The 26,619-nt window shown below is 41.5% G+C and overlaps 1 protein-coding gene and 1 long non-coding RNA gene across 6 annotated transcripts in view; one reads left to right on the top strand and one right to left on the bottom strand.

Moving 5' to 3' along the window:
• Window positions 1-26,619, top strand: part of agl (amylo-alpha-1, 6-glucosidase, 4-alpha-glucanotransferase) — a 118,887-nt gene that overhangs the window by 17,580 nt on the left and 74,688 nt on the right. For 4 of the 5 annotated variants that reach the window (XM_023334840.1, XM_023334841.1, XM_023334839.1 and 1 more), the window contains 3 exons: window positions 1,893-2,103; window positions 12,112-12,281; window positions 26,090-26,293. In XM_023334840.1, the coding sequence (XP_023190608.1) occupies window positions 1,893-2,103; window positions 12,112-12,281; window positions 26,090-26,293 (585 nt within the window). Of the gene's footprint in view, window positions 1-1,892; window positions 2,104-12,111; window positions 12,282-26,089; window positions 26,294-26,619 lie in introns of those variants that run through there. The other variant, XM_023334842.1, reaches the window with a different exon arrangement.
• Window positions 7,983-9,274, bottom strand: LOC111608782. Its single transcript, XR_002752848.1, has 2 exons — window positions 8,152-9,274; window positions 7,983-8,080 (listed from the first exon to the last, which is right to left on the bottom strand). It is a non-coding gene; the product is annotated as an uncharacterized LOC111608782 (long non-coding RNA).

The following is a 26,619-nucleotide window of genomic DNA, read 5'->3' as shown; positions in this document are numbered from 1 at the left end:
AAGAAGTGTTAAAAGCAGTTATTGGCATTAATAGAATTTGTATTGTATTAAAATGTAATAATAAATTAATTTTACACAGTCACTTAACCAATTTACTTATTTAATGCATAATTATTTCTGAAAATTGTTCATTTTAACAAGCAAATAATAGCAGCTGCTTTACGGTTCAGGACTATTATCTATTTTAAATATGTTGAAAAATGAATCTATCTATTTTTCCTATTCATCTCAAGTCCTGCTATTAAAACCCTTTCTGATGGAGCAGGGGCATACATACATTCCGTTGGTAATTCCTTTATGTTTTACCATGACAATGGAAGCATAAAGGTGTTGTGTGTAGGGCCGTTGTAAACTAATATTTTAGTAATCGAGTAATCTTATCAATTTTTGATAGATTGACCGAGTAATCGGATAAAAAAAAAAGATAAAATAAAACATTGGTAAGTCTAACATAAAAGCAGTAGTACTATCGCACATCATCATCAGTCCAATGTTTCACATTTGAGATTCCCTAACAATAACTTTTCTGTAGTTTAGAAAATTAACCTTTAACAATAATAGCTCACTTTCTAAGAAAGGTTTTGCAAAAAACTGAAATTATATTCAATTTAATAATGAAGAGGCAGGCTCACAAATACACTTGTATAAAAAAACATTCAATACTCCAGTTTTTCGTTTATGTATTCATCTTCATTCAATTTAATAGAACTCTCACCTTGCCCAGACATTTATAGCTTTTGTGTTCATTTTAGCGACGAGATTTGACACCTTTGTTCGTCACATACAGAAACATCTACCAGGTATGTAACGTCACAATGAGCTCTGCCATCAATTTGTTGAGACCTGGATGATAAGAAATAAATTTTCCGGTTCGTCCGTAAAGCTACATTTACGCTAATCAAATAACGCTCACCCGCCATGTTCAGTCTATCTGCTCACCTGCATAAATACACCTGCAGCGCTCTTCTTCGCCTTTCGCTCTGAACCTGCTACCAAGTAGCAGCTCCGGGAGGAGAAAAGCTGACGTACTCCATGCATTGCACCAGTCATTTTAAGGATGCTTATTGGTCCCCCGAAAAACGACAAAGACCTGGACATTATCATGAATCAATAAAATCCTCCCAGGCCGAACTTGAAAACTGGACGTTATGCTGCTGACACTTAGCTTTCATTAACAACTCAGGCGGAAGTGAGAGTGCTGCGCAACGCAAGTAATAACCCTGCCAGAACACGGAAGACTAAATAATAAAATATAACCAAGTTTATAAGACAGAAAAAGACCACTTTCATGAGGCAGTGTGCTGTACCCCAGTTGTACCCTGAATCTATGGAATATATTCAGGCACGTCTTTATTCAGTGAAAAAAGATGTGCTGCATGCTGGCTGCAGTTAACTGACCAGAAAAGTGTGCCTCTTGACATTTACAGCTATCTGAAACTGGCAGGGATTTGTGAGCTGGCTGTAAATCTCAACTATATATAGACTAAACTATGAAGGGCCAAAATGGCTGCAGATATCCAGTGTGTGCTTGTTTCAGAGCTGTGAGATTCTCTCGTATCTCTTCATACCAGGAGTGAGATTAAACAGGCTTCTATTTTAGGGAGGGAATGCAGTACTCGTGTATTGTTTTTTGTTTTTTCACTTGTAGTTCTGATGCAAGAAGGTAAGCAAAATTTGACAGGAAAAGTTGTGTGTTCTAAGTGTGTGCTAAGTATGATTGTGGAATTTTTTGCACAGATTTAAATAATACATTTTGTCCAAACTTCATGCCATGGTTAAAACAGAAAGATAAAGACTAAGACAAGATCTACAAAAGTTCTGTGCTGGTTCTTTCTTAGGTTTAGCTTCCCACAATGCTGCGTAATAAATGGAAAGCTGATGTGTCTCCTCAGGTTTTGAGCTCCAGTTCCGCCTGGGTCCAAGCCTTCAAGGAAGGAGAGTCATAGTTCACACCAACTACCCACTTGATGGACAGAAGTTCATTCGAAACAACTTCCGTGTTTTAGCCTGGAACTACCCAACAGGAAGGGAGGATGACTCTGATAAGTACTGCTCCCTAGAGCTCAAGATTGCTGGATCCTACCAGTACTACTTTGGATATGCGTAAGAGTGACTCATATTGCAATTGTTAAAATCCATAATTGTAAAATTGTGGTACAATTAACATTGCTTTGGTACATGGACTTTTTTTAGTTGTCGACAGAGAAAAAATTGGGGGGAAAAAATTACTAAATCAATTTTGAGTTGTAACAAAACCTGAACACAGTTACTGTAGCTACGTCTCCATTTACCATATAATTGCGCAGCTATTTCAAAATTAAATTTACTGAATGAAAGTACAGTAATGTTGAATAAAAACTCTTGTTTTTTGATTAAAACGTTTTGGGGCCAGGACAAGGTGTGTTTTGGCCATATCAAAATTGGTCCATTTCACAAAACTGCAGTGGAAACACCTTTTTTTGCATCATATGAATCACATGATCAACAAGCAGATGTTTCCACTGGCACAAACTATGAAGAAAGCAGGAAGTAGTAGCAGGATGATGTTGCACCATGGTTTTTATTGACACATTGTGTGAACAAACTTATTCACATGTGATTTTTAATTACATTTCTTATTTAATGGAAACACAACAATTGTGTTTTTTTGTACACTAGTGGAATATTGACAAAGTTTTGTGCACATTTGCAATGGAAACACAGCTAATGTCTCATGGAGTCTCATGGCTAAAGTATAACACATGCTGTGCTATTTCAAAAGTCTTAGAGGATTTTAGGGCCATGTAGTCTGAGCTCTATGGTATCTGTAAAAAGTACTCACCCCCTTTTATTACTTTTAGAAATTAATCATGATCAACAAAATTTGGATTTTTGACAAAAATTATTTTACTGTTAAAGTGAAAACTGATTTCTACAAAATAATGACATTTAAGTAAAAAATATTTAACATCAGTGATTGTATAAATACTTACCCCTTTCAACTCAGTATTTAGTGGATGTTTTTTTCTGACTGCTGTCCCAGCAGAAAGTCAGAGTGGATCCCTTTCAGTCAGCTGCTCATTTGCAGCTGCAGTTTTTCTCCATTCTTCCTGTTAAACTGTTCCAGCCCTGTCAAGTTGGGGGAAATCAGCTGTGAACAGCCCCATTCAAGTCCTTCCACAAATTCTCTATGGGATTAAAAAGTCTGGGCTTTGACTGGGCCACTCCAGAACCTACACCTTGTTGTCATCTTTGTGTAGCTCTAGATGGATTCTTCGGGTCGTTGCCTTGCTGGAAAATAAATGTTCTCTGAGGACATAGTTCCAGTGCCATTGTTCTGCCCACAATACATGTATGGCACCAAGTTGCCAGAGGGATACCAAAAAACCAGGCTTATGAAAAATCATAACTCATTTAAATAAAAAAATATGAGACATAAGCCATACAAAAGTATTGTAATCTTTAGTCCAGCCTTGATCTGAGTTTTTGTCAACATTGAGCACCCAGACAGCAGTTGTTCCATGCAGAGACTCTCCATCTCAGCTGCTGAAGCTTCAGTGTAGTCGGACGTGTCGTGGGGCCTCATGTATGTACACACAAGATGACATGTTTAAAAATGAATGTGGTATGAAAAGTTCCACGAAGAGTGAATGCTGCAAGGCAGTGACTCCATGCAATCTGTAAACATTTCAAACTACTGTAATGAAATTACATCAGACAGCGCTTTACATAAAATCTTTCATTTTCATTCATGCACACAAGCACAATATAAACTAATAGTATTATGACAATATAATATTATTAAAACTACTTTTGCTATTGTAAGCAGGGACTGTTGCCATGGATATTTGGACATGTGGTGGCAGCCTTCCAGGTATTTATACTATCTTATGTATTTGTGAGTCAGTGTCAATTTTATTTATAAAGCACTTTAAAAACAGATATTAACTGCACCAAAGTGCTGTACAATATTCATAAAACACAGATGAAATGCATAAGAATAAAACATAAATTAAAACAGACAGGGCAAGTAAATTACAATGTCAGAAAAGCTAAAGAATAAAAATTAGTTTTAAGAAGTGATTCAAAGTGTTCCAGACTGTGGGCAGATCTAATGTTAAAAGGTACGTTGTTCCACAGATCAGGAGCAGTGAGAGCAAATGCAGACTGAAAAGCAGAACCAGACTGTTTTTCAGTCTGGTTCTAGGAATATGTAAAAGAAATGTATTATTTGACCGAAATGTACTAGAGACGGAATGGCTATGAAGAAGGTCTTGAAGGTAAGCTGGAGCTAGGCCATGTAAAGCTTTAAAAACCAATAAAAGAATTTTAATATCAAGCCGATAAGAAACTGGCAGCCAGTGCAGAGAAGCCAATACTGGTGTTATGTGCTCTCATTTCCAGGTTCCAGTTAAAAGTCTAGTTGCGGCAGTTTGAATCATTTGGAGATGCTGTAAAATTCAGCTTGACTTAAGGCAGAACTCACAATACACTCAAGGGGGATCGGTACCAGGAAATCAGGTAAAATATGTTACACCATTAATTTGATAGAAAAATAAATAAATAAATACCCAACCACTAAATAAGAAATTTGTTGATTTTTAGCATCAATTATTTATTCAAAAAGAATTACAATACTAAGAAATGATGATAGTTATCTTGATAAATAGATCAATAACCCAGAAATCCCTCAAAAAATAATTGTTAGACTTAAATCACTCAGTTTGTATCAGCCAAAAAACCTAAATAATTAAATGTCCAAAATTTGCCTGTTCTTTTTTCAAAAAGATTTATGCCCACAAAGGAGTGCCATATCCTCGAAAAAACCAAAGGCCTGGAAATATTTCCCCGTTGTAATCCAAAGTCCTGATCCAAAATGAAAATCCCAAACGTCAAAACCCCCCAAAAATGATAAGAAAAAAGAAAAGTAAAGTCCAGATCTCACCAGGAGAGTCTTTCTTTCCCCTCGGTGGCGTCTTCTCGCGCTGGCGGCGTCCTCTTGCACCGGTCGGCCTTTCCTGGGTGCAAACTCCGATCCAGTTCCTATTATATGATCTGCGGCACTAGGGCGAACTTTGATCGCTGTGTTATGTCTTTTCTTTGATTTTTACTAGTTTTAAACAATCGATAAAGACAAAATCCCGCTGCACAGATCTAACAGTGAGCATCTTCCTCTCCGGTGGCGCGCCGACGCACCCGCCCCTTTTTCAATCACCAATTTCACACACAACTGAAAACCGCATGATGTTTCACCCAAATCAGTTATAAACAGTGGGAATTTGGAATGCTTTTTAACAATGAAATCACTGCAACTGTTCTACAAGACAGTTTGATACATTTACTTTTTAATATATTCAGAAAACAATTTACATAGTGGTTATGTTACAACGCTGTAGAGAAGATTGGTCCATATTTTTGTATAATGAGTTGCAATAGTCTAAACATGTAATGATGAAGGCATGGATATGTTTCTCAAAGTCTTTAAGACAGAACCTAGATTTAACCTTTGCAAGAAGGCACAGATGGAAAAAAAGCTCGATTTCACGACATAGCTCACCTGCTTATCCAATTTAAGACAACTGTCAAAAATAACACCAAGATTCCTAACAGAAGACTGATAAAAAGGAGCAAGGAAACAAATAATTTTGATACTAATAAGGCTCTTTTGTCCAAACAGAATAATTTGAGTTTTATTTTGATTTAAGTGAAGAAAGTTTTGGTTCATCCACTGGCTAAGGTCTGTTAAGCAATCTGTTAAAGACTGTAGGGAATCATCCTGATGTAGTTTCTTGAGGGGCATGTATATCTGCTCATCATCAGCAAAGCATTGAAAACAGATATTAAATTTCTTAAAAATATTTCCAAGAGGCAGCAAATACAAAATAAATAAAATGGGGCCTAAAATTGAACATTGAGGTACTCTGTAATTTAGGGGTGCTGCCACTGTGAACAGTGATCAAGATGAACAGAAAGACTTCTGTCTTTCAAATACGATGAGAACCAATCTTGGGCTGCGTTCACACTGCAGCCTGAAGTGACCCAATTCTAATTTTTTGACGTAATGCGACCTGTATTTGATCTTTTCATGATAGTCTGAACAGCACAGGTCGTTTTCCTGTTCAGACTGCAGAACACATACAGGTCCCATATGTGTGGCAGTGTGAACGGCCCCGGCAAAAAAATCCGATTTAACAAAAAATCAGAATTGGGTCACTTCAGGCTGCAGTGTGAACACAGCCTAAAACTGTATCCTTAAGACCAACACAGTGCTTCAATCGAAATAAAAGGATGTTGTGGTCAATGGTATCAAACGCTGCACTTAAATCTAATAACATAAAACCGCAATGTCCCCTGAATCAACTGTTAGGAGATCATTAAATACGCTAAGAAAGGCGGTTTCTATACTGTGTCCACATTTAAGACCAGATTGGAATTTCTCAGATATATCATGGTCTGTTAGAAAAGACTGGAGCCGAGTAAAACCAATCTTTTCTAAAACTTTTGATAAAGATAGTAATAGAAATAGGTCTAAAATTAGCAAGATTACCGTGGTCTAAGTTCAGTTTTTTTTTAATAATGAGTATACCATGGCATGTTTGATAGCAGCCGGGACATGTCCGATAAAGAGAGATATTTATCAAGGTAAGGATATATGACCCAATGACAGGAAGGACATAAGCGAGAAGGGAGACAGCCCAAGGGACAATTTGTTGGCCGCAGATGATTAACTACAGTGGACAAGTGGGACAAAAAACTGGCTCAAACTGTTTATAGCTGGCACCACCTAGAGATGTTTCCAACACAGGCAAAATAGTAAAGCCCCTAAGACAGTGGTGCCCAAAGTTGGTCCTCGAGGTCCGGCATTCTGCATGTTTCAGTTCTCTTCCTGGTTTAATGCACCTGGATCAAATGATGGCTCATTAGATGGCCTAAGAAGAACATTGATATGCTGAAAAGGTTGTTGCTACCACTTTGAGCACCCCTGCCCTAAGGGCTGACATTTTGTCAGTGAAAAATTTTAAGAATTTGTTACAAAGATCAACAGAAGCTGTATAAGCAGGTGCATTCGGAGGGTTAATAACTTTATCTGAAACTTTAAGAACTTGAGGCCTATTTTTGTTTTAGGAAACCAGAGCAACCAAGTATTTTGATTTTTCAGATTTTACTGAATTATTCTGGTAATTAAGTAAACAATTTTCAGAATGTCAAAAGAAACCTGCAACTTAATCTTTTTTCACTGCCTCTCGGCTTGCCTTCTGTTTCGCCTGAGAGCACAGGTAGTTTCATTGAACTACGACTCAGAAAATCTATTTGTTCATTGACATCAAAATTGCTGTTGATGTGTGACACAGGTGATAACGTATCACCAATGGCTGCAGAGAACTGAGAGGTGGTTGACGAGGTAATCCTACGAGAAGTAGTAGATCTTGTACATTTTTTAACCACAGTGGTTGAAATGGCGATAGTGAACAGAAAAGTTGATTGGAAATGCAAGTTTGACAGACTTCATTGATATTTAAACAAAAGCCATGAGATGATACAAGGTCCAAAGTATGGCCTTTTTGGTGAATTGGGCCAACCAACCAACTTTTAATTGAATAAAATTAAAGGAATCAATCAAGTCCAGGAAGTGCTTTACCATCACAACATACATGTATGTTGAAATCTCCAATAATTAGTATCTGATCATGGTAATCCCAGTCAAGAAATCCGAAAATTCAGAGATTAAGTCCTTATCAAACTTAGCAGGGTGGTAAACCACTCCACACAGCAATGAAGGAGTTTGTTTAATTTCAAATTAAATTAAACATGCAAAGTACGGATTTGCAGAAATCTGTTGACAGTGAAAGCTAGATCTAAATATGTCACTAGGCCTCTGCCTTTACCAGTCTTATGTGGGGAGTTAAAATAAGCACAGTCTGAAGGAAGAAGTCCTGAGAGTGGGTGTGTCATGGTGAGAGGTTACCAGGACTCTAAGGCAAGCAACAACTATGGACACCAAGCGCAGTTTAACAGATTTATTGAATAATGAGTGCAAATGGGGAGAGAATAGAGAGGCGTTGATCTGCAGCAGCAGGGAGGAACCGGGCCAGAGGAGGAACTGAGGAAAGGTGAGTGGTTAAACAGGGAAGCAATTGAAGGGAATGATGGTGTAACCTGGTGATGGCTTACTGTCTGAGGGTTAGGATGAGCAGAGGTGGGTACCTGGGTTTTCCAGCAGTCGGTGCAGTGTGGGATTTCCAGGTGGAGGAGTTCCAGCATGAGACTGAGGGTGGACAGGCAGCAGCTGGCTGGTGGTCGTGGAGGTATCCTGGAGCTAGGTTTAGCGGAGCAGCGAGGATCGGGTAATTAGGTAGTCTGAGCACCAGGGGGTGATCAGAGCTGGTTCTCTGAGGAGGGAATAGATGAGAGAGGAATCAGAACAGTTAAACACAGTAACAGAGAGCCAGAGTGTACCACTACTGAAGCAAAATCATCTGGCGTCTGCCTCAGGGAAGCCGCTCCTATTTAAGGCCTTCGCTGATTGGTCTTGATGAGCACCAGCTGGATCCTGTCAGCCTGCCACCCTGTAAATGTAGAGAAACCACTCCCCTGCAGAACCCAACAGGGTAGGCTTAGGGTGGTTCATGTGGCACCAGCAGTTGTGTTCCATTTCACGCAAATTGGGTTGTTGTGTGTCTTGTCTCTATGCTGCTGTAACTGCGAAATAATTTCCCTGCTGGGATGAATAAAGTAATTCTATTCTATTCTATTCTAAAGAAAAGTTGCAGAAATCATCTGCGTGCGCATGGTTTTATATGTCTGAATTTTTTGTGTGCTGCACTTTTTAAAATTTGTCACTACACCAACTTTTAGAGTGAAAGCTGTGCACTCATTTATATGAGGCTCTTGGTGTCCTCTCTGTTCTCTTTCCTGCACGGTCACTCGGTGCAGTAGGATGGCATGATCTAGGCAGATATACACAACCACATTAATTCCATTTCTTGATGTTGGAGCTGAACGCCAGGGGACGTTTAGGGCCTTGTTGTATCCATCCTCTGATACTTTTCAACAACCTTTTTGCTGATTTGCTTGGAGTGTCCTATAGTGTTTATGCCATAATGGTAGCCAGGAATAACAAATAAATGGAGCCTCCAGACACATGTATCTTTATACTACAATCATTTGAGATTGTAGTATAAAGATAAAGATTGTAGCTGATCTCCATTCCGCTCATTGTGAGATGACTGTCACCAGTTGGCTGGACTTTTGTTTAATTAGAGCAATTCCTTTAAAGGGGTGAATATTTCACTTATTTGACAACGTAGTTTATTTGTCATTATTTTGTAGAAATTTGTTACACTTTGATATTAAAGATTTTTTTGTGATTTTCTTCTTGACCATCATTGATTTTAATTTAAGGAAAAAAAGACGTGTTTGTTTGGAATCCAACAGACTATGGAAGAATTAATCATTATTTTGCCTCATTTTTATCTTTTCTGATTTGCTTTTCAACTTGTGCAGTCAACATTATAGAGTGCTCAAAGCTAATGAAGGTTGTCTCTCTTGGCCATGCAAGTTTTAGAAAAGGCAACATGTCTGTTATACTTTGGTTGACCTGGATTTGTAAGAAAAACAACCCTTCAGGTTTTAGTTCTTGATAAATCTACTACATTTCAAATTCATAAGATAAGATAAATCTTTATTGTCATTATCACAAGGACAACGAAATTCAAAAGGTGCCATCAGTCGGTACACATGCCCAAAAACAAAAAATAACTCTCACAATTCACACACAACGCAAGAATCAACAAACAACTGGCAAAAAAAAAAAAGAACAGCCACATTCTCACACATCATTTATGATGATTAATGGTTGTTTTTGATTGCATTTAGTTTTGTTATTGCTATCGGGTAGAAACTGTCTCTGAGACGGTTGGTTCTTGTTCTGGTTGCTCTGTATCTTCTGCCTGAAGGCAGCAGTGTGAACAGATAATGTCCGGGGTGAGAAGTGTCCTTTGTGATGTGTTGTGCTTTTCTTAGACAGCGGTCACTGTGCAGGTCCTCCAGTGAGGGGAGAGGGCAGCCAATGATTTTTTGGGCTGTATTCACAACCCTTTGGAGAGCTTTCCTTTGAGCCCTAGTGCTGCTGTTATACCATATGCAGATACAGTAGGTCAGTATGCTCTCTATGGAGCACTTGTAGAAGGACACCAGCAGCTTCTCCTTGATGTTGTTCCTCCTGAGAACCCTCAGGAAGTACAGTCTTTGCTGGGCCTTTTTTATCAGCTCGAAGGTGTTCATGTTCCATGTGAGGCCCTGCTCAATGTGGACCCCCAGGAAATGGAAATCAGCTACCCTCTCCACACATTTCCCCCCAATGGTTAGTGGTGTAATGTCCGTTTTATTCCTCCTGTAATCTATTATGAGTTTTTTTGTCTTTGAGTTGTTGAGGAGCAGATTGTTCTCCCTGCACCACTGCAACAGCCGCTCCACCTCTCCCCTGTAGGCGGACTTGTCGCCTCCTGAGATGAGCCCCACCACTGTGGTGTCATCAACAAACTTAATGATGGTGTTGCTGTGGTGGGCAGAGGTGCAGTCGTATGTGTACAGACAATAGAGCAGGGGGCTCAGCACACAGTCCTGTGGAGAGCCAGTACTAAGGCTGAGGGCAGTGGATGTATGTTTTCCCACCCTAACTCTCTGCTGTCGGTTGGTCAGGAAGCTCAGAATCCACATGCAGGTGGAGTGAGGGAGGCCCAGGTCCCCCAATTTGTCCACCAGTCTGTGAGGGAGGATGGTATTAAAAGCAGAGCTGTAGTCTACAAAGACCATCCGCACATAGCTCCCCTGCTGCTCCAGATGTGACAGAGCAGCATGGAGGGCCGTGATTACAGCGTCCTCTGTGGATCTGTTGGCTCTGTAGGCGAACTGGTGGTGGTCAAAGCCAGGAGAGAGAAGTGCTGTGATGTGGCCCCGGACCAGTTTTTCAAAACACTTCGTCACCACAGGGGTTAGTGCTACTGGCCGGTAGTCGTTGAGGCAGGAGATGTGAGGTTTCTTGGTTATGGGGACTATGGTGGAAGATTTCAGGCAGGATGGGACTGTAGACAGGGCTAGGGACTGGTTGAAGATCCTGGTGAAGACTGTAGCCAGCTGATCGGCGCAGTCTTTCAGGACATGTCCAGGGACGCCATCAGGTCCAGCAGCCTTCCTTGGGTTGACAGCCCGCAGTGTGCGCTTCACCTCGTGCTCCTCTACAACGAGGGGTGTGGTGTTGTGGGTCGCTTGGTGTAGTGTGGCTGCCTCTGTTGGCTTCACCTCAAAGCGGGCAAAGAAGAGGTTCAGCTCCTCTGCCAGCGTGGCGTCGCCTTCCGCAGCTGCGAGGTTGGTCCTGTAGTTGGTGAGATGCTGGATTCCCTGCCACACCTGCCTGCTGTTGTTGCTGTCAAGGTAGCCCTCTATGCTCCTCCTGTAGTCAGACTTAGCCATTCTGATGCCGCTCTTCAAGTTAGCTCGGGCTGTACTGTAGACGGTCCTGTCCCCAGACCTGAAGGCGGTATTCCTGGTCTTTAGCAGTCGCTGGACCTCCTGAGTCATCCAGGGCTTCTGGTTTGGGAAGACCCGGATGCGTTTATCCACAGCCACAGTGTCAATGCAGTTCTTGATGCAGTTCTCATCAATGTCAAGAAATACTAATGGGAGCATTTTACTTCGTCTGGTGCAGATTCAGTATCTAGATGATTGAAGATGAGCCAGACCTGGCAGGAAGAGTGCAGAGTTAGGTTTCCTGACACATTTAGGGTAACATTTGAAACTAGGTTAAATCCCAGCATGGTTGACCTCAAATCATATCTTCAATGGCTGATCTGTTTTTCAGATCAGCTGAAAAATATGTTCAGCCGATGTGAACATGAATTTACTGTTTATAGCTTCAACAAAAAATTTTAAAAATATTTTAATTTCAGCCTTTGGAAGGGTGCAGTGGTTTTGTAGGCGTGAACATGATTTCTAGCTTAGAATTCTTGCATATGAAATTGTCTCAGGATCTCTGACAGACTTAAGACCTTTGCTCTAAGATAAGACATGGAAGCGACATGTTTAGAATGACATATGTCAGTGTTTGTGCTGAATGTAATGCTGTTCTCACAGAGGTGTGGAGAGGTTAGGAGGAGGCTACATCGTCGTTGATCCTATTCTTCATGTTGGAGCAGACAACCATGTCCTTCTGCTGGACTGTGTCACCATCCAGACGTACTTGTCCAAATGTCTGGGACGCCTTGATGACTGGCCAGACAGACTGAGAGTAGCCAAGGAGTCAGGTAGGTGTGGTCTTCAGATCCAAATGCAAACATGTAAACATCCCATAGAGGTTTTATAGATCATTTGTTTTTTGCCTTGACATATTTAAAATATAAAGGCTAACATGTTGTAAAAATATAGCTGCAATGATTCAAGTTTAGCCACATCTCTTTGTGGAGTAAAACAGCAGTCCCTGCAGCTAAAACTATTATAAAACACATATCTGACTGTCAAAATAGAAGTATCTCCATTAAAACCATATCAATTTGGCTATTTCAGTTTACTTCTTAAAAATAAATAGTTAGTCTATATTTCTGTTTCTAATCATAGTACTGTGGATGGAAATCCTAACTATGAGCATGTGATGCATTTGTAACCAATTTGTGTAACTTACAACCAGATAGTCGAGAAATTTTGATTTCAAGTGTTGTAGTTACAATTAGTCTTCTTGCTAAGTTCAAAAAAGGAGGATAATAAGCACAAACAACCATATAGTCAAGAAAAATGAACAGACTGTTTAATACAAAATTAAACAGAACATTGTGGTAACATTTTTTTTCCAACAGAAAGTGTCCATCCTTATTATATCAGGTATTCTCTTTTAGTCCAGATTTCTTATTGTTTAGTTCCTTTCTTTAGTTCAGTATTTGAAATTTAAGTCAGTCAGTCAAGTCTTTGTCAAATTCAATGGCCATGTATTTCTTTGGATCCAAAATCTTATCTTAATCCAGTGCAACGCAGGCAGCGGATCCAGCAGTCCCAGGTTTTGGGTTGAAACCTGGCGCTCAGCACATCCAATCCAGGCCTGCGGTGGTGTGCAGCTGGACAATGTTCAAATATCACTGTATGCAAACCATTATAGGTTTGTATATAACAAAAATGCTATACAGTGAAAATCACTCTAATATTCCAATGTTACACATTTCTCCGATTGGTTTTATGTTTCTTTTATTTTCTTGTCGAAACATATGAGCAGTAATGCCTGTGACGCCATTTAGCATTAGCTTCATTTCAGGTTGCAAAAATACATCTCAACACTCACTAGGGGTTGAACGACTACATATTTTTTAAGGTCGACTACATCATGATAATAGTCGAGTCGATGTCGACTAGTCGCGGTGACGTCATAGTGACGTAAGCGCAAAAACCCTTCACAACTACTTGGAGGCTTTATTAGCTATTTTCACGGCACATATTGCCCCCCCCCCCACACACACACACACACACACACTCTCCCCTTCTCCTGCTTTTACTAAGTCTATTATGGAGATTCTTCGTGAGCAGCGGGGAAAAGTTTGTTGCACAAAGTCGGGTCTGACTTTTTTTTTCTAAACACCGGCTGATGCTGATGATCTCTGGATAGTTACTATAGGAGTCAAATTATCACACTGACTACATGGAGCTTTTGGAACATCACAAGCCGAACTTGTTATGAACGGATCCCGTTTGGTTACAGCTGAATTCAACGAAACCACCTGCTTCTCCTCCGCCCGATGCGCGGCAGGAAGCTCTGCTGACTCAGCAGATTGAACGATTTAAGATATTTTCTAGTCAACGTCAACATGATAAAAGTCGAGTCGATGTCGAGTTGACTAGTCGTTGTGACGTCATGGCAACGCAAGACGCAAAGCTTTGGAGTAACGTACAGGCTTTATTACCCGTTTTCACGGAAAAATACGGCATTTACACAGAACAGCAACAAGTGAAACAACAAAACATCGGGATAGTTTATGATAAATAATAAGTTGCTGGGAAACCAACATTCAAAAGGAAACGCACATCTTTTAGATGGCATGTAAAAACAATAAAAAGAGGTGGCGCGGGGGCGGGGGGTAAATAAAGTTCACTCGCTGTCAATATTCTCTTCGCTAAGAGTTCGCTAAGAGCACATTGTCATACAAGGACCCAGTAATTTCTACCTGTTTGACAAGATGCGGGTTTTGTCCTCGATCTGTTTTGAAGACGCCATTTTGTAGCCAGTGTTCTGTCAGATCTGCTGTCAGAGTGTCATACACTTCTGACAGCTGATCTGATGACACTTCTAAGCACGAAGTGTCATTCTTAGCACGAACTCACGGCTATATATATGTCAGACAAGTATACACTGTCATTACCAACTACAGGCTTTTATTTAATCAGCAACATAACATCATAATGTATTAGTTAGATCGTCGTGACAAAGACACTCGCGAGCCGGCTAAGTGACATCCTTAGCGGGAAGGGGGCGAGTTTTAGACGGCTTGTGTTTTGTAGTGGACTGCAGCTGCAACTCCATCTCCTTTTAAAAACACTGTAAAACCACAAATATGCATCCATCTACATATCATTTAAACTAATGTATTAACTTATTTTTCTTCTGTCTTGTGACGTATACTGTGCTGTCAGATCAGCACAGGCTGTCACCACCGGCAATCACATGACTGCGACTAGTCGACATGAAATGTAAAAACTCGCGAGACGTCCTAGAGTCGACTAGTCGACTAATTGGTTCAACCCCTAACACTCACCGGAGAAAATCACAGCAGAAAGGGATTTAACTGCAAGGATCAGGTCACTTATCTTCTCTACTGTAAGCCGTCACTAATATTCATCAGAATTTATCATATAACGCGTTTTCTTTTATCTCAGAGTGTAATACGTCAGCACAACGTGCTGCAGCCAGCTATGGTTCCTTCTTCTTCCCCTACTTTTCCTGCTGTCTAAACCAGAGTGTAAACTCACAAGCCACCTACTGGCGGTTTCTGGTAGCAAAAGAAACCCCAAATTAAAATAGAAACCGATTTACTAGTGCATAAAATTACAAGACAAAATCCAATAGAAACAAAACATGTAAAATACTACTAACAATAATATTACACACATATATGGGGGTTACACATTTGTTTTTGAGTTTTATGTTAGTATTTTATGTTAATGTTTTCCAGGTGTTTTTGTATGAATATTGATTTCATTTTTCGTGTTTAAATGTATGCTATTCATGTTGCTTGCAAGACAAATCTACCTATAGTATAGATTACACAGAGATCCAGCCAGTTGTTTGCACACCTCCAGTGATCGGAGTCTCTGACACTGGCACTGGCAGAGTGGAACGTTACTGGAATGACCCGTGTGGAGGTGTGAAAATCCATGGCTGCAGGGTTTGTTCCATCAATTCAAGGGCAGATAACAAAAATAATAATAATATTTACATCCTTGTCCCTAGTGGGGTCTGGAGGGGTGCTGGCTGGTGCCTATCTCCAGCGAACGTTTCGGGCGAGAGGCGGGGTACACCCTGGACAGGTCGCTAGTCTGTCGCAGTAACAAAAATAATGATGGATAAAATTGTATGTGTGTTATCAGAACTTCTGATAAGGAATATCAGATGACTGTAGGCCATTTAATTTCCAAAGTAAATGTAAATTTTACTTGTATCTGAAAAGAGGACTTTTGTCCATTAAGCAACAATCAAATTTTTTTCTTCCTAGCTCCAATAAGATTTCTGAAGCCTTCTCTGGTTCAGAACTGGCTTGAAACAGAGAAGGCCATCATTATGTATTTTATGGCACAATCAAATAACTATGATCCTTTCAGTCTTTATGATATTGCTGTTTATATCAAACATGACTTAAATGAAATTTGAATTCACAATTTAAAGCTGCAGTATGTAACTTTTACAAAAGTGTTTTTTGCATATTTGTTGAAATTGTCACTATATTGTGACAGGATAATATGAGACAGATAATCTGTAAGAAGATCGAGCTCCTCCACTTCCTTTTTGAGTTACTATTGCCATCTGAAGAAATGCACCACTTCCGACCAAGAACAACTAATCAGAGTCAGGAGGAAGGTCTTAGCATTGTCGTCATGCTTGTGTATCTGCTGCTCAGTGTGCTAATGGTGGAGAAACAACTTAACGCCGGCCATCATTGGTCGTGCCAACTAGCCAGAACATTCCTGGCAGGTATTAAAAAAGAGGATCATTTAATGCTAGCTTTGGACAAAACGTTTGGCTCCTTCTTCCTCTTTTAATTTTGCCCGGGATCGACGAGTGACGTTCTCCGTGGACGACGTGCAGCGACCGCGTGCTGCTAAAACGAAACAACAACAAAGCGTGTTGACGTCACAGATCACAGAGTTTAATTCCATACCAAGCAATGAACAACAAAGCTGCAGAGGAACAGAGATATGCATTTTCTCATAAAAAATAAAGACACACACAAGGGGAAGACAGACAAACACAAAACAAATACAAAAAGGCAAAAAATAGCGGCCGCTCTATCTCTCTCCCGGCGTGCTCCGTGTACGTAATTTTATACCAAATAGGTGTTTCCCTATTTAATGTATGCAGTCAAGGCGTTCCGTTCTTTGACCAATTAGAGACCTGTTCGGCCCCCCAAAGAACCCCGGAAACTCCCTTCATTATGGCAAAGGTGTCTGGTTTTTATCTAAGTAAGAGGGCGGACCACTTCGTGCCCATCGCTGCCTGATACGGAAGATCCCTGGCGCCAAACGTCCTAAGATGAGATTTCACAGACACCTCCGAAGTCCCCTCTCCCATTGGAATTTAAATTTTATTGCTGTGGTGTCAGCGGGGGAGGAAAAAGAGCCCTGCTCTGTCTGCTTCCCGCATCTCAGACGAGACCTGTTCCAAATAAGAGTATTGTATATAACTGTTACACATGTCGTAGATTAACTGTATTAAGCACCAAAAAATAATCATTTTTCTTAACACAGGCTCCATTGTGGCGAATCAGCTGTAGCACAGCGAGAAGCGTTTCAGGTTTTAGCTCATTTCTGCTACCGCTAGTCTGAAAGAGCTGAGTTTGGGAGATGTGGGGGAGGGGTACTCTGAGAGTCGGAAGCTCGGCTTGGGAACTGCAGCTCCACCGGGGACAGGGTTTCCTGTATTATAAGCATGGTTGGCCACCAGGTGCTACTTGTCCCTCCTTCAGAGTAAGCTTGTTTTATTTTAAATAGGTTTTTTATGCACCTGCAAACCTGATCTGCACATGTTCTTACAGAGCAAGTTTACCTCTACAAGCAATATTGTGAAAAAAAAAGTTATGTGTGGCATACATTTTATATACTTGCCCAGTACGTATTCTGGCACGTGCTTGGCTCTGCAACTTGATAAAGGTAATGTAAATGAAACGCCACCAGTGAATCACAGACAGGTCTTGTCTTTCAAGACTATTTCTTTCAAATACTGCATTAGCTTGGATAAATGACAACTAATTGCAACCAGCAGATCAAAATATTGTACCAAACTAGACATTACTCAACAGAGAAAATGTAATACAAGAAATATTTGAATTTTGTACCTAAAGAATATTTAGGTTAGCATACAAATACTTGTCATTGTCCATTTTATTCATTTTTTCTGTTATTTATTTTATTTTTAAATCTGACCAAGTCTTGCCCAAGATTTTATGGGGCCTTGAACAGAATTTGGTGGAAATTCTGGGAGAGGGGCACAAGTTTAAAAGCAATGAGTGATGACTTCCGGGGAGCATTTCCAAGATGGCGGGTTAAATCTGTAACCTGTCCTGATCAGCGACAAGGAAAACTCCATAAACTCGATTAAAAAGATTCAGTTCTTCTTCAAAATGATATATAATGCGAGGAGTTGGATCGAAAAAGAGACCGGGGGGTGCTGAAGATCACGGCTGGGCAGGGACTGAACTAACAAGCGTTGAAAGCAAGGCTAACATGATGCAGGCCTTGGACCCTAGCAAGGAGAACGAGCTAACGACTGCTAAGGCTATCCAGAATCTATGCAACAATATCAAAGAAATGCAAAATGACATCATCGCTATGAAAAACGACATCAAACAAGACCCGAACAGCTTTAAGAGTGAAATGAACAAGAAATTGGAAGAGGTCAGCTCGGACATTCGAAATCAAGCTGCTAGGCTAACTGAAGCGGAACAATGGGTGAACGAGCTGGAGATGGTGAATATGGACTTGAGAGATTCTTTGTCTTACTGCCTCAAACAGCAGAAAACTCTCCTGGACAAAGTTACTGATTTAGAAGGAAGATCCCTACGCAATAATATCCGCATTTACGGCTTTAAAGAAGAAGCTGAAGGCAACGCCATGCAGACGTTCATTGAAAACCTTCTGAAAGAGCAGCTCTCCATCAACCAAGATTTGCAGATTCAACGAGCACATCGTTCACTGGGACCAAGACCTCGAGACGCATCAATTTCAAGATCCATACTCGTCAACTTTCACAGATACGACATAAAAGAGAAAATCCTTAAAGCAGCGTGGGGAAAGAAGATATTTTATGATGGCAAACTGACCTCATTTGCGCACGATCTACCGACCGAGATAAATAATAAGCTTAAGGAATACAAGAACATCAAGAAGAGTCTCAAAGAGGGGAAAATACGGTTCCAAACACCTTACCCGGCTAAGATGAGGATTCACTGGGACGACGGACCACACCTGTACGCGAGTGCTTCAGAAGCAGTGGACGACATGAGGAAGATTGGATACCGGGTTGACATGCCGCGATCTGCCACTGCAAATGAAGAACCAGCAACTATCCAGGACGCACACTGGAATAAAGCGGCCACCTCGCTTTCCAAACGTGTGCGAGAGTCGCTCCGAGAATTTCAGCGAGAGCAAGTATAGAATAGCCTAACGGAAATGGATTTTACCTATTTTTCTCCCAGTATTTTCAAGAATAGATATTTTCTTTGTTTTTAAGAATGATCGACATAGACTAAAAAGCTGTGATATCGGTACTAGAAATTTGTCAGATCACTCGCCAGTATACTAAACACTTAACCTGGATACAAGACCAAAAAAAAACATATGGAGACTAAATACAAGCTTGCTAAATAATAAAAATGTTATAAAAGAAATAAAAACAGAAATAAAAAATTTCCTAGAATTGAATGACAACGGGGAGGTCAACCCTAATATTTTATGGGACACATTGAAGGCAATTATAAGAGGCAAGTTTATATCACTAAGTACTGCTATTAAGAAAGAGAAGGAAAAAGAACTAAATAAATTGGGAGACCAAATTAAAAGAATTGGAGAGCTTGCAAATCAAAAATCAACTTGATTATACCAATTCACAAATCCAAGAGACAAGGAGTAAAATTTTGGATATACGTAAAAGAGAGGAAGAAAAGAAATATAAATTCCTAAAACAATCATTTTACGATGCTGGGCCAAAGCCAACAAAAGTACTTGCAAGAAGAATTCACAAAAAACAAATAATGCACTCAATTTGTTCCATAATTGACCCACAGACAGGAATAGTAGAAAACAGTTTGGATGGTATTGACAAAGCTTTTCAAACATATTATAAAGAATTATACGCACAACAAGAACAAAGCAAAATAGAAGATGTTAAAACATTTCTCAATTCATTGGACTTGCCAACGATTGGAGAATGTCAGAACAAAAGTTTAACTGAGCACATCACTGAAAAGGAACTGATAATGGCGATAAAAAATATTTAAAATAATAAATCACCAGGTACTGATGGTCTTCCAGGCGAATGGTATAAGATATTTGAAGAAGAACTATCCCCTGTATTATTAAAATCATTAAATTGGACATTAGGGAAAATAACAACACCGCCATCATGGTCCAAAGCAATTATAATGGTAATACCAAAAGAAGGAAAAAACAAAATATTATGCAGTTCATATAGACCGATCTCGGTCCTTAACCAAGATTATAAGCTATATGCGTCTATCTTGTCCAAAAGGTTGAACGCGTTTGTCTCAGATCTGATTGACGGGGACCAAACCAGGTTTGTCTCTGGCTGACAAACTCAGAATAATATAAGACGCTCACTTCACATAATTCAGAATATTCAGACAAACAATCATACATCAGTAATGGTGAGCTTAGATGTGGAAATGGCTTTTGATCCTCTGTCAGTTGGGAGTACTTATTTCTAGTTTTGGAACAATTTGGTTTTTCACATACCACATCAACATTATACGCATCACCCACAGCTAGGATCAAGATAAATGGCCACTTGACAGACACAATAAAGCTGGAGAGTGTCATAAGTTGGTGGTGTGAGGTGGTGAGGCAGACGCGATGGAACCAGGTATAGCACGAAAATGATATTTTAATGATGAAAATAGTCCAACATAATCCACAAAACCAGGCGGCATGACTGAGCGGAAACCAGGGCTCAACGCCGGTAGCAACTGATTAAACGAATGGACAACACGAAGGACTGAGCGCACATTAGACAAGGACCCGACGACGAACAAGGAACACAGGTGGAGTTAAATACACAGAGGGTAATCAAGGAAACGAGACACACCAGGGAACAATCAAGGGGAGGACAGGACAGCACAGCACGGAGACTTAGAGACACAGAAAACTCTAAATAAATACACGGAAAAACTCGGAACATGACAGAGAGATCCACTCGACAAGGCTGCCCGCTCTCCCCAACTCTTTTTGCACTTTATATAGAGCCTCTCGCCCAGGCAATTAGGGAGAACAGTGATATTCATGGTATATTAATGAATTCAAGAGAACATAAAATAGCACTATATGCTGATGACATCCTTCTATATCTCTTGATCCCGGAGCAATCCATCCTGGCCGTTTTAAAGTTACTAGACATATTTGGCACCTACTCAGGATACAGACTTAATTTGGATAAAACACAGATTATGTGTTTTAACTATTACCCATCGGTTGAGCTTAAAGATAAAATCCCTATTGACTGGTCTAAGAAAACAATCAAATACTTGGGTATATGGTTGACTTACCTTCTGAACGACTTGTACAAAAAAACCTTTGAAACTGTAAATATGAGAATTAAACAAGACCTCACACAGTGGTTGGGATCTATAATTGACTTTAATTCAAGAATTGAGGTAATTAAGATGTCAGTATTACCTAGGTTATTATACCTATTTATTTCTTTGCCTATTAAAATCCCTCATTCTCAGTTTTGTGAGTGGGACAAATTGATATCTCGTTTTATTTGAAAGGGACAGAAACCCAGAATTAGATACAGTACTCTTACAATAAGGAAAGAAAAAAGGGGGTTGTCATTCCTAAATCATCATGATTATTACCTTGCAGCTCAACTCAAAACAGTAGTACAGTGGTGTGACCATACTTATGAGGCTAGATGGAAAGAATTAGAAACCAACTGTGGAAACATTCCAATACAAGCTCTGATTGGAGATCGGAAACTTGCAGCAGCATCCATCCATCCATCCATCCATCTTCTTCCGCTTATCCGAGGTCAGGTCGCGGGGGTAGCAACTTCAGAAGGGAGGCCCAGACTTCCCTCTCCCCAGCCACTTCTTCTAGCTCTTCCGGGGGAATCCCAAGGCGTTCCCAGGCCAGCCGAGAGACATAGTCCCTCCAGCGTGTCCTGGGTCTTCCCCGGGGCCTCCTCCCGGTGGGACGTGCCCGGAACACCTCACCAGGGAGGCCTCCAGGAGGCATCCTGGCCAGATGCCCGAGCCACCTCAACTGGCTCCTCTCGATGTGAAGGAGCAGCGGCTCTACTCTGAGTCCCTCCCGGATGACTGAGCTTCTCACCCTATCTCTAAGGGAGAGCCCAGCCACCCTACGGAGAAAACCCATTTTGGCCGCTTGTATCCACGATCTCGTTCTTTCGGTCATGACCCAAAGCTCATGACCATAGATGAGGGTGGGAACGTAGATCGACCGGTAAATCGAGAGCTTCGCTTTTTGGCTCAGCTCTCTCTTCACCACGACGGACCGGTACAGCGCCCGCTTGACAGCAGATGCTGCGCCAATCCGCCTGTCGATCTCCCGCTCCCTTCTTCCCTCATTCGTGAACAAGATCCCGAGATACTTGAACTCCTCCACCTGGGGCAGGACACCCCCCTTGACCCGGAGAAGGCACTCTACCCTTTTCCGGCTCAAGACCATGGCCTCGGATTTGGAGGCACTGATCCCCATCCTGGCCGCTTCACACTCGGCTGCGAACCGCTCCAGCGAGAGCTGCAGATCACGATCTGATGAAGCCAAAAGGACCACATCATCTGCAAAAAGCAGAGATGAGATCCTAAGGCCACCAAATCGGATCCCCTCAACACCTTGGCTGCGCCTAGAAATTCTGTCCATGAAAGTAATGAACAGAATCAGTGACAAAGGGCAGCCCTGGCGGAGTCCAACTCTCACCGGAAACGAGCCCGACTTACTGCCGGCAATGCGGACCAGACTCTGACACCGGTCATACAGGGACCTGACAGCCCGTATCAAAGGGCCCGGTACCCCATACTCCCGGAGAACCCCCCACAGGGCTCCCCGAGGGACACGGTCGAACGCCTTCTCCAAGTCCACAAAACACATGTAGACTGGTTGGGCGAACTCCCATGCACCCTCCAGGACCCTGCCGAGGGTGTAGAGCTGGTCCAGTGTTCCACGACCAGGACGAAAACCACACTGCTCTTCCTGGATCCGAGGTTCGACTATCCGACGGACCCTCCTCTCCAGGACCCCTGAGTAGACCTTGCCAGGGAGGCTTAAGAGTGTGGCCCCTCTATAATTGGAGCACACCCTCCGGTCCCCCTTTTTGAACAGGGGGACCACCACCCCGGTCTGCCAGTCCAGGGGAACTGCCCCCGATGTCAATGCGATATTGCAGAGTCGCGTCAGCCAACACAACCCTACAACATCCAGAGCCTTAAGAAACTCCGGGCGGATCTCATCCACCCCCGGAGCCTTGCCACCGAGGAGCTTTTTAACCACCTCGGCGACCTCGTCCCCAGAGATTGGAGAGCCCAACCCAGAGTCCCCAGGCTCAGCTTCTTCCATAGAAGGCATGTTGGTGGGATTGAGGAGGTCTTCGAAGTACTCTGCCCACCGGCCCACAACGTCCCGAGTCGAGGTCAGCAGCACACCATCCCCACTATAAACAGTGTTGGTGCCATACTGCTTCCCCCCCCTGAGACGCCGGATGGTGGACCAGAATCGCTTCGAAGCCGTACGGAAGTCTTTCTCCATGGCCTCTCCAAACTCCTCCCACGCCCGAGTTTTTGCCTCAGCAACCACCCGAGCCGCATGCCGCTTCGCCTGCCGGTACCCATCAGCTGCTTCCGGAGTCCCACAGGCCAAAAAGGCCCGGTAGGACTCTTTCTTCAGCCTGACGGCATCCCTCACCGAAGGTGTCCACCAACGGGTACGAGGGTTGCCGCCGCGACAGGCACCGACAACGTTGCGGCCACAGCTCCGACCGGCCGCCTCGACAATGGAGGCACGGAACACAGCCCACTCAGACTCCATGTCCCCCGCCTCCCCCGGGACGTGTTCAAAGTTTTGCCGGAGATGGGAGTTAAAGCTCCGTCTCACAGGGGATTCCGCCAGACGTTCCCAGCAGACCCTCACAACACGTTTGGGCCTGCCAGGTCTGACCGGCTTTCTCCCCCACCACCGGAGCCAACTCACCACCAGGTAGTGGTCAGTGGACAGCGCCGCACCTCTCTTCACCCGAGTGTCCAAGACATACGGCCGCAGATCCGATGAAACGACGACAAAGTCGATCATCGAACTGCGGCCTAGGGTGTCCTGGTGCCAAGTGCACATATGAACACCCTTATGCCTGAACATGGTGTTCGATATGGACGATTGATGAGCACAGAAGTCCAACAACAGAACACTATTCGAGTTCAGATCGGGGGGGCCGATCGGTGGGCAGAGTACCACTGCCCACCGATCAGTGGTGGGCAGTGGGGGGGGGGGTTTTGGCATGCAGCAGCATGCCAAAAAAAATTAGATCCCCTAGTGTCATTTACCCTTTTGGCCTGGTTTGAAGTGGTTAAGGAATTAAACTTGGATAACCAAATACAAATTCTAAGATGGGCCGCCTTTGACTTAGATTTCACCCCTAACAAATTAGATTCCAGTTTTAAAAATTGGTCACAGAAAGGAATAACTGCTTATTGCAGGATACTGGACAAAAATACACTACCAGGTTTCCACACACTACAACAAAAATATGATTTAGAAAAAGGGGACTTCTTTAGATATTTGCAATTTAGACAATATCTTTTTTCAAACATTAAAAGACTACAACTCAGAGTCTAACGAGATAATTCAATTGGTTTCACAGGCTTACTCCACACCTGGTAAGATCACCATCTCCAAACTTTATCAGGGATTGTTGAGAACCAAAGGAGTGTCAACAGATTATGTTAGGAAAAGATGGGAGGAAGAGTTGAATGCTGAAATACCACAAGAACAATGGGACAATATGTGTGAATCCGCTGCTTCAACCTCCTCCTCAAACTATTGGCGTGAGTTTAGTTGGAAAAACTTGTTACGTCTTTTTAGAACACCAAAGCATCAGTTTTATAGAAACCCAAATGCTTCTAAATGTTAGAGAGGATGTGGAGGCAAATCACTCCCATATTTTCTGGTTCTGCATAAAGATCAAGTCTTATTGGAAAGACGTTTTGGAGAAGTTTGAAACAATTTTGGATCTTAAACTTCAACAACCTACCATGTTATTGCTGTTCGGAGATGTTCCTGATAGTTTGAGCATGAGTGACAAATATTTATTAAAAATCTTCAGTGCTACAGCCAAAAAATTGATCACTCGGAATTGGCTTCAACCTGACCCACCAACGCTAAAGAACTGGCTGGTACTGGTGGACGAAACCCACAAAATGGAAAAGTTAACGTTCATGCTGAGACTGCAAACGGACCTTTACAAAAAGAGAAAACAATAGCTGAATCAGGTCACTTATACTGTCACTTTAAATGCTGCTCCAAAAACCCAAAGATTGGGATGTAAATGTGCATGCTGTTTTTCATCCTGTACTGTATCTGTTCATCTTTGTCAGAATGTAAGTACTTCTTCTTGTCGACAGTTGTTCCGCTCTGTGTTCTGTATGTGATTGATAAATGAAACACAATCAATAAACATAAAGTTAAAAAAAAAAAAAGCAATGAGTGATAATTGGTTATTATTATTTTGCTGAAATGACTTTGTGAAAACACCCAGCTCAAGCACAATTAAAGCTGCTACTCTGGCATCTTTGGCACCAGAACGATGCAGGATATTTTCCACATCACATCTCAGTTTTATTTGTTTGCCAATGAAGTATAAGTGAATTTAATCTATAGTAATTTGCTGAATACTCAGCCTATTTTCATGCTTTTTTGATAATCTTCTTTCTAAATCTTCTTCACAAAGCTATCAGCTACATGTGTAAGGACACTTTTTTTTAAGCATTCTGAATTGGATTGATACATGGCTCAGTACGTATATATTCTATATATTGTCAGTGGGGTTAACAGAATAGAATATTGTGATTTGATGTATGATAAGCATTTTTAGCAAAAACACATATCCTTCTGTCATGTTATATCCAGCCCTAACCATGTTTTCCTGTAGAGTCCTGGGTGCAGTGAATCCCCTTTCTCTTTAAAGTGGCTTGACATGTTTTCTGGGGGAAACCTTTTGTAGGAAGGTGGAACTTAGCGAAACAAACGTTCATTCACCGTCAATGATTGTTATGGGAGATTCAAGAATTTCTCAAATATCCATTAAAGAATCAAAACAACTGCATGTAAGTTTTTGATGAGGGAATAACATTAGAATATGATGTAAAGCTCAAAAACGGAATTTTTACATAATATGCCCTATTTAACTTGAGAGATTCGACAGTGTATATGGGACTCTGATTTCAGCTGAAATCCATGCCTTGTGAATCTCCATCAACTCTTAAATAGATTTTTCTTCTGTCACCCCTGTTGATAAACACTTGAAATCTATCACTTTAGGTGCAACTTATTTTATGTAATTGTTTCAGACTCTGGACATATGTGCATGAACCACATGAGATCTTGTACTTTGTCTTTCCTTCAGGTTACAACATGATCCACTTCACTCCTCTGCAGACTTTGGGAGAGTCTAGGTCCTGTTACTCCTTAGCTGACCAGCTGACCTTTAGCCTGGAGTTCAGCCCAGATGGCAAGAGTTGCACCTGGGAAGATGTGGGAAGACTGGTGGAAAAACTGAGGATGGAATGGAATATGGTATCAATCACTGATGTGGTGTATAATCACACTGGTGAGTGGATCTAGTTGCTGTAGACATTTTTTATTCCTGTTAGTAAACTTTTGGTTTGCACCTCTGCCAAGCAATAAAACAATTAATAAACTGTCCTGAAGAAACAATTTTTATTGTTCTTCATAAGACAGCATATTCTTTTTTTTTTAAATTTGCAATAATATGTACAACAAGTTACATAAACAGTAACTAAAAGAGCAACAAGGCTTAATAGTCGAGAGTTTTGGTTGGTTTCCTGGCGGAACCCTCTCAGTTCTTCTAATAAAATTTCTAGGCTAGCCATTCCGTCCTATTAGCTTAAAGCTACGATACGTTAGCTGTTCATG

Source organism: Xiphophorus maculatus, chromosome 6 (assembly GCF_002775205.1).
Source record: "Xiphophorus maculatus strain JP 163 A chromosome 6, X_maculatus-5.0-male, whole genome shotgun sequence".
Taxonomy (NCBI): Eukaryota; Metazoa; Chordata; class Actinopteri; order Cyprinodontiformes; family Poeciliidae; genus Xiphophorus; species Xiphophorus maculatus.
The sequence above is the reverse complement of the archived record's forward strand: the minus strand, read 5'-3'. Positions and strand labels throughout refer to the sequence as shown.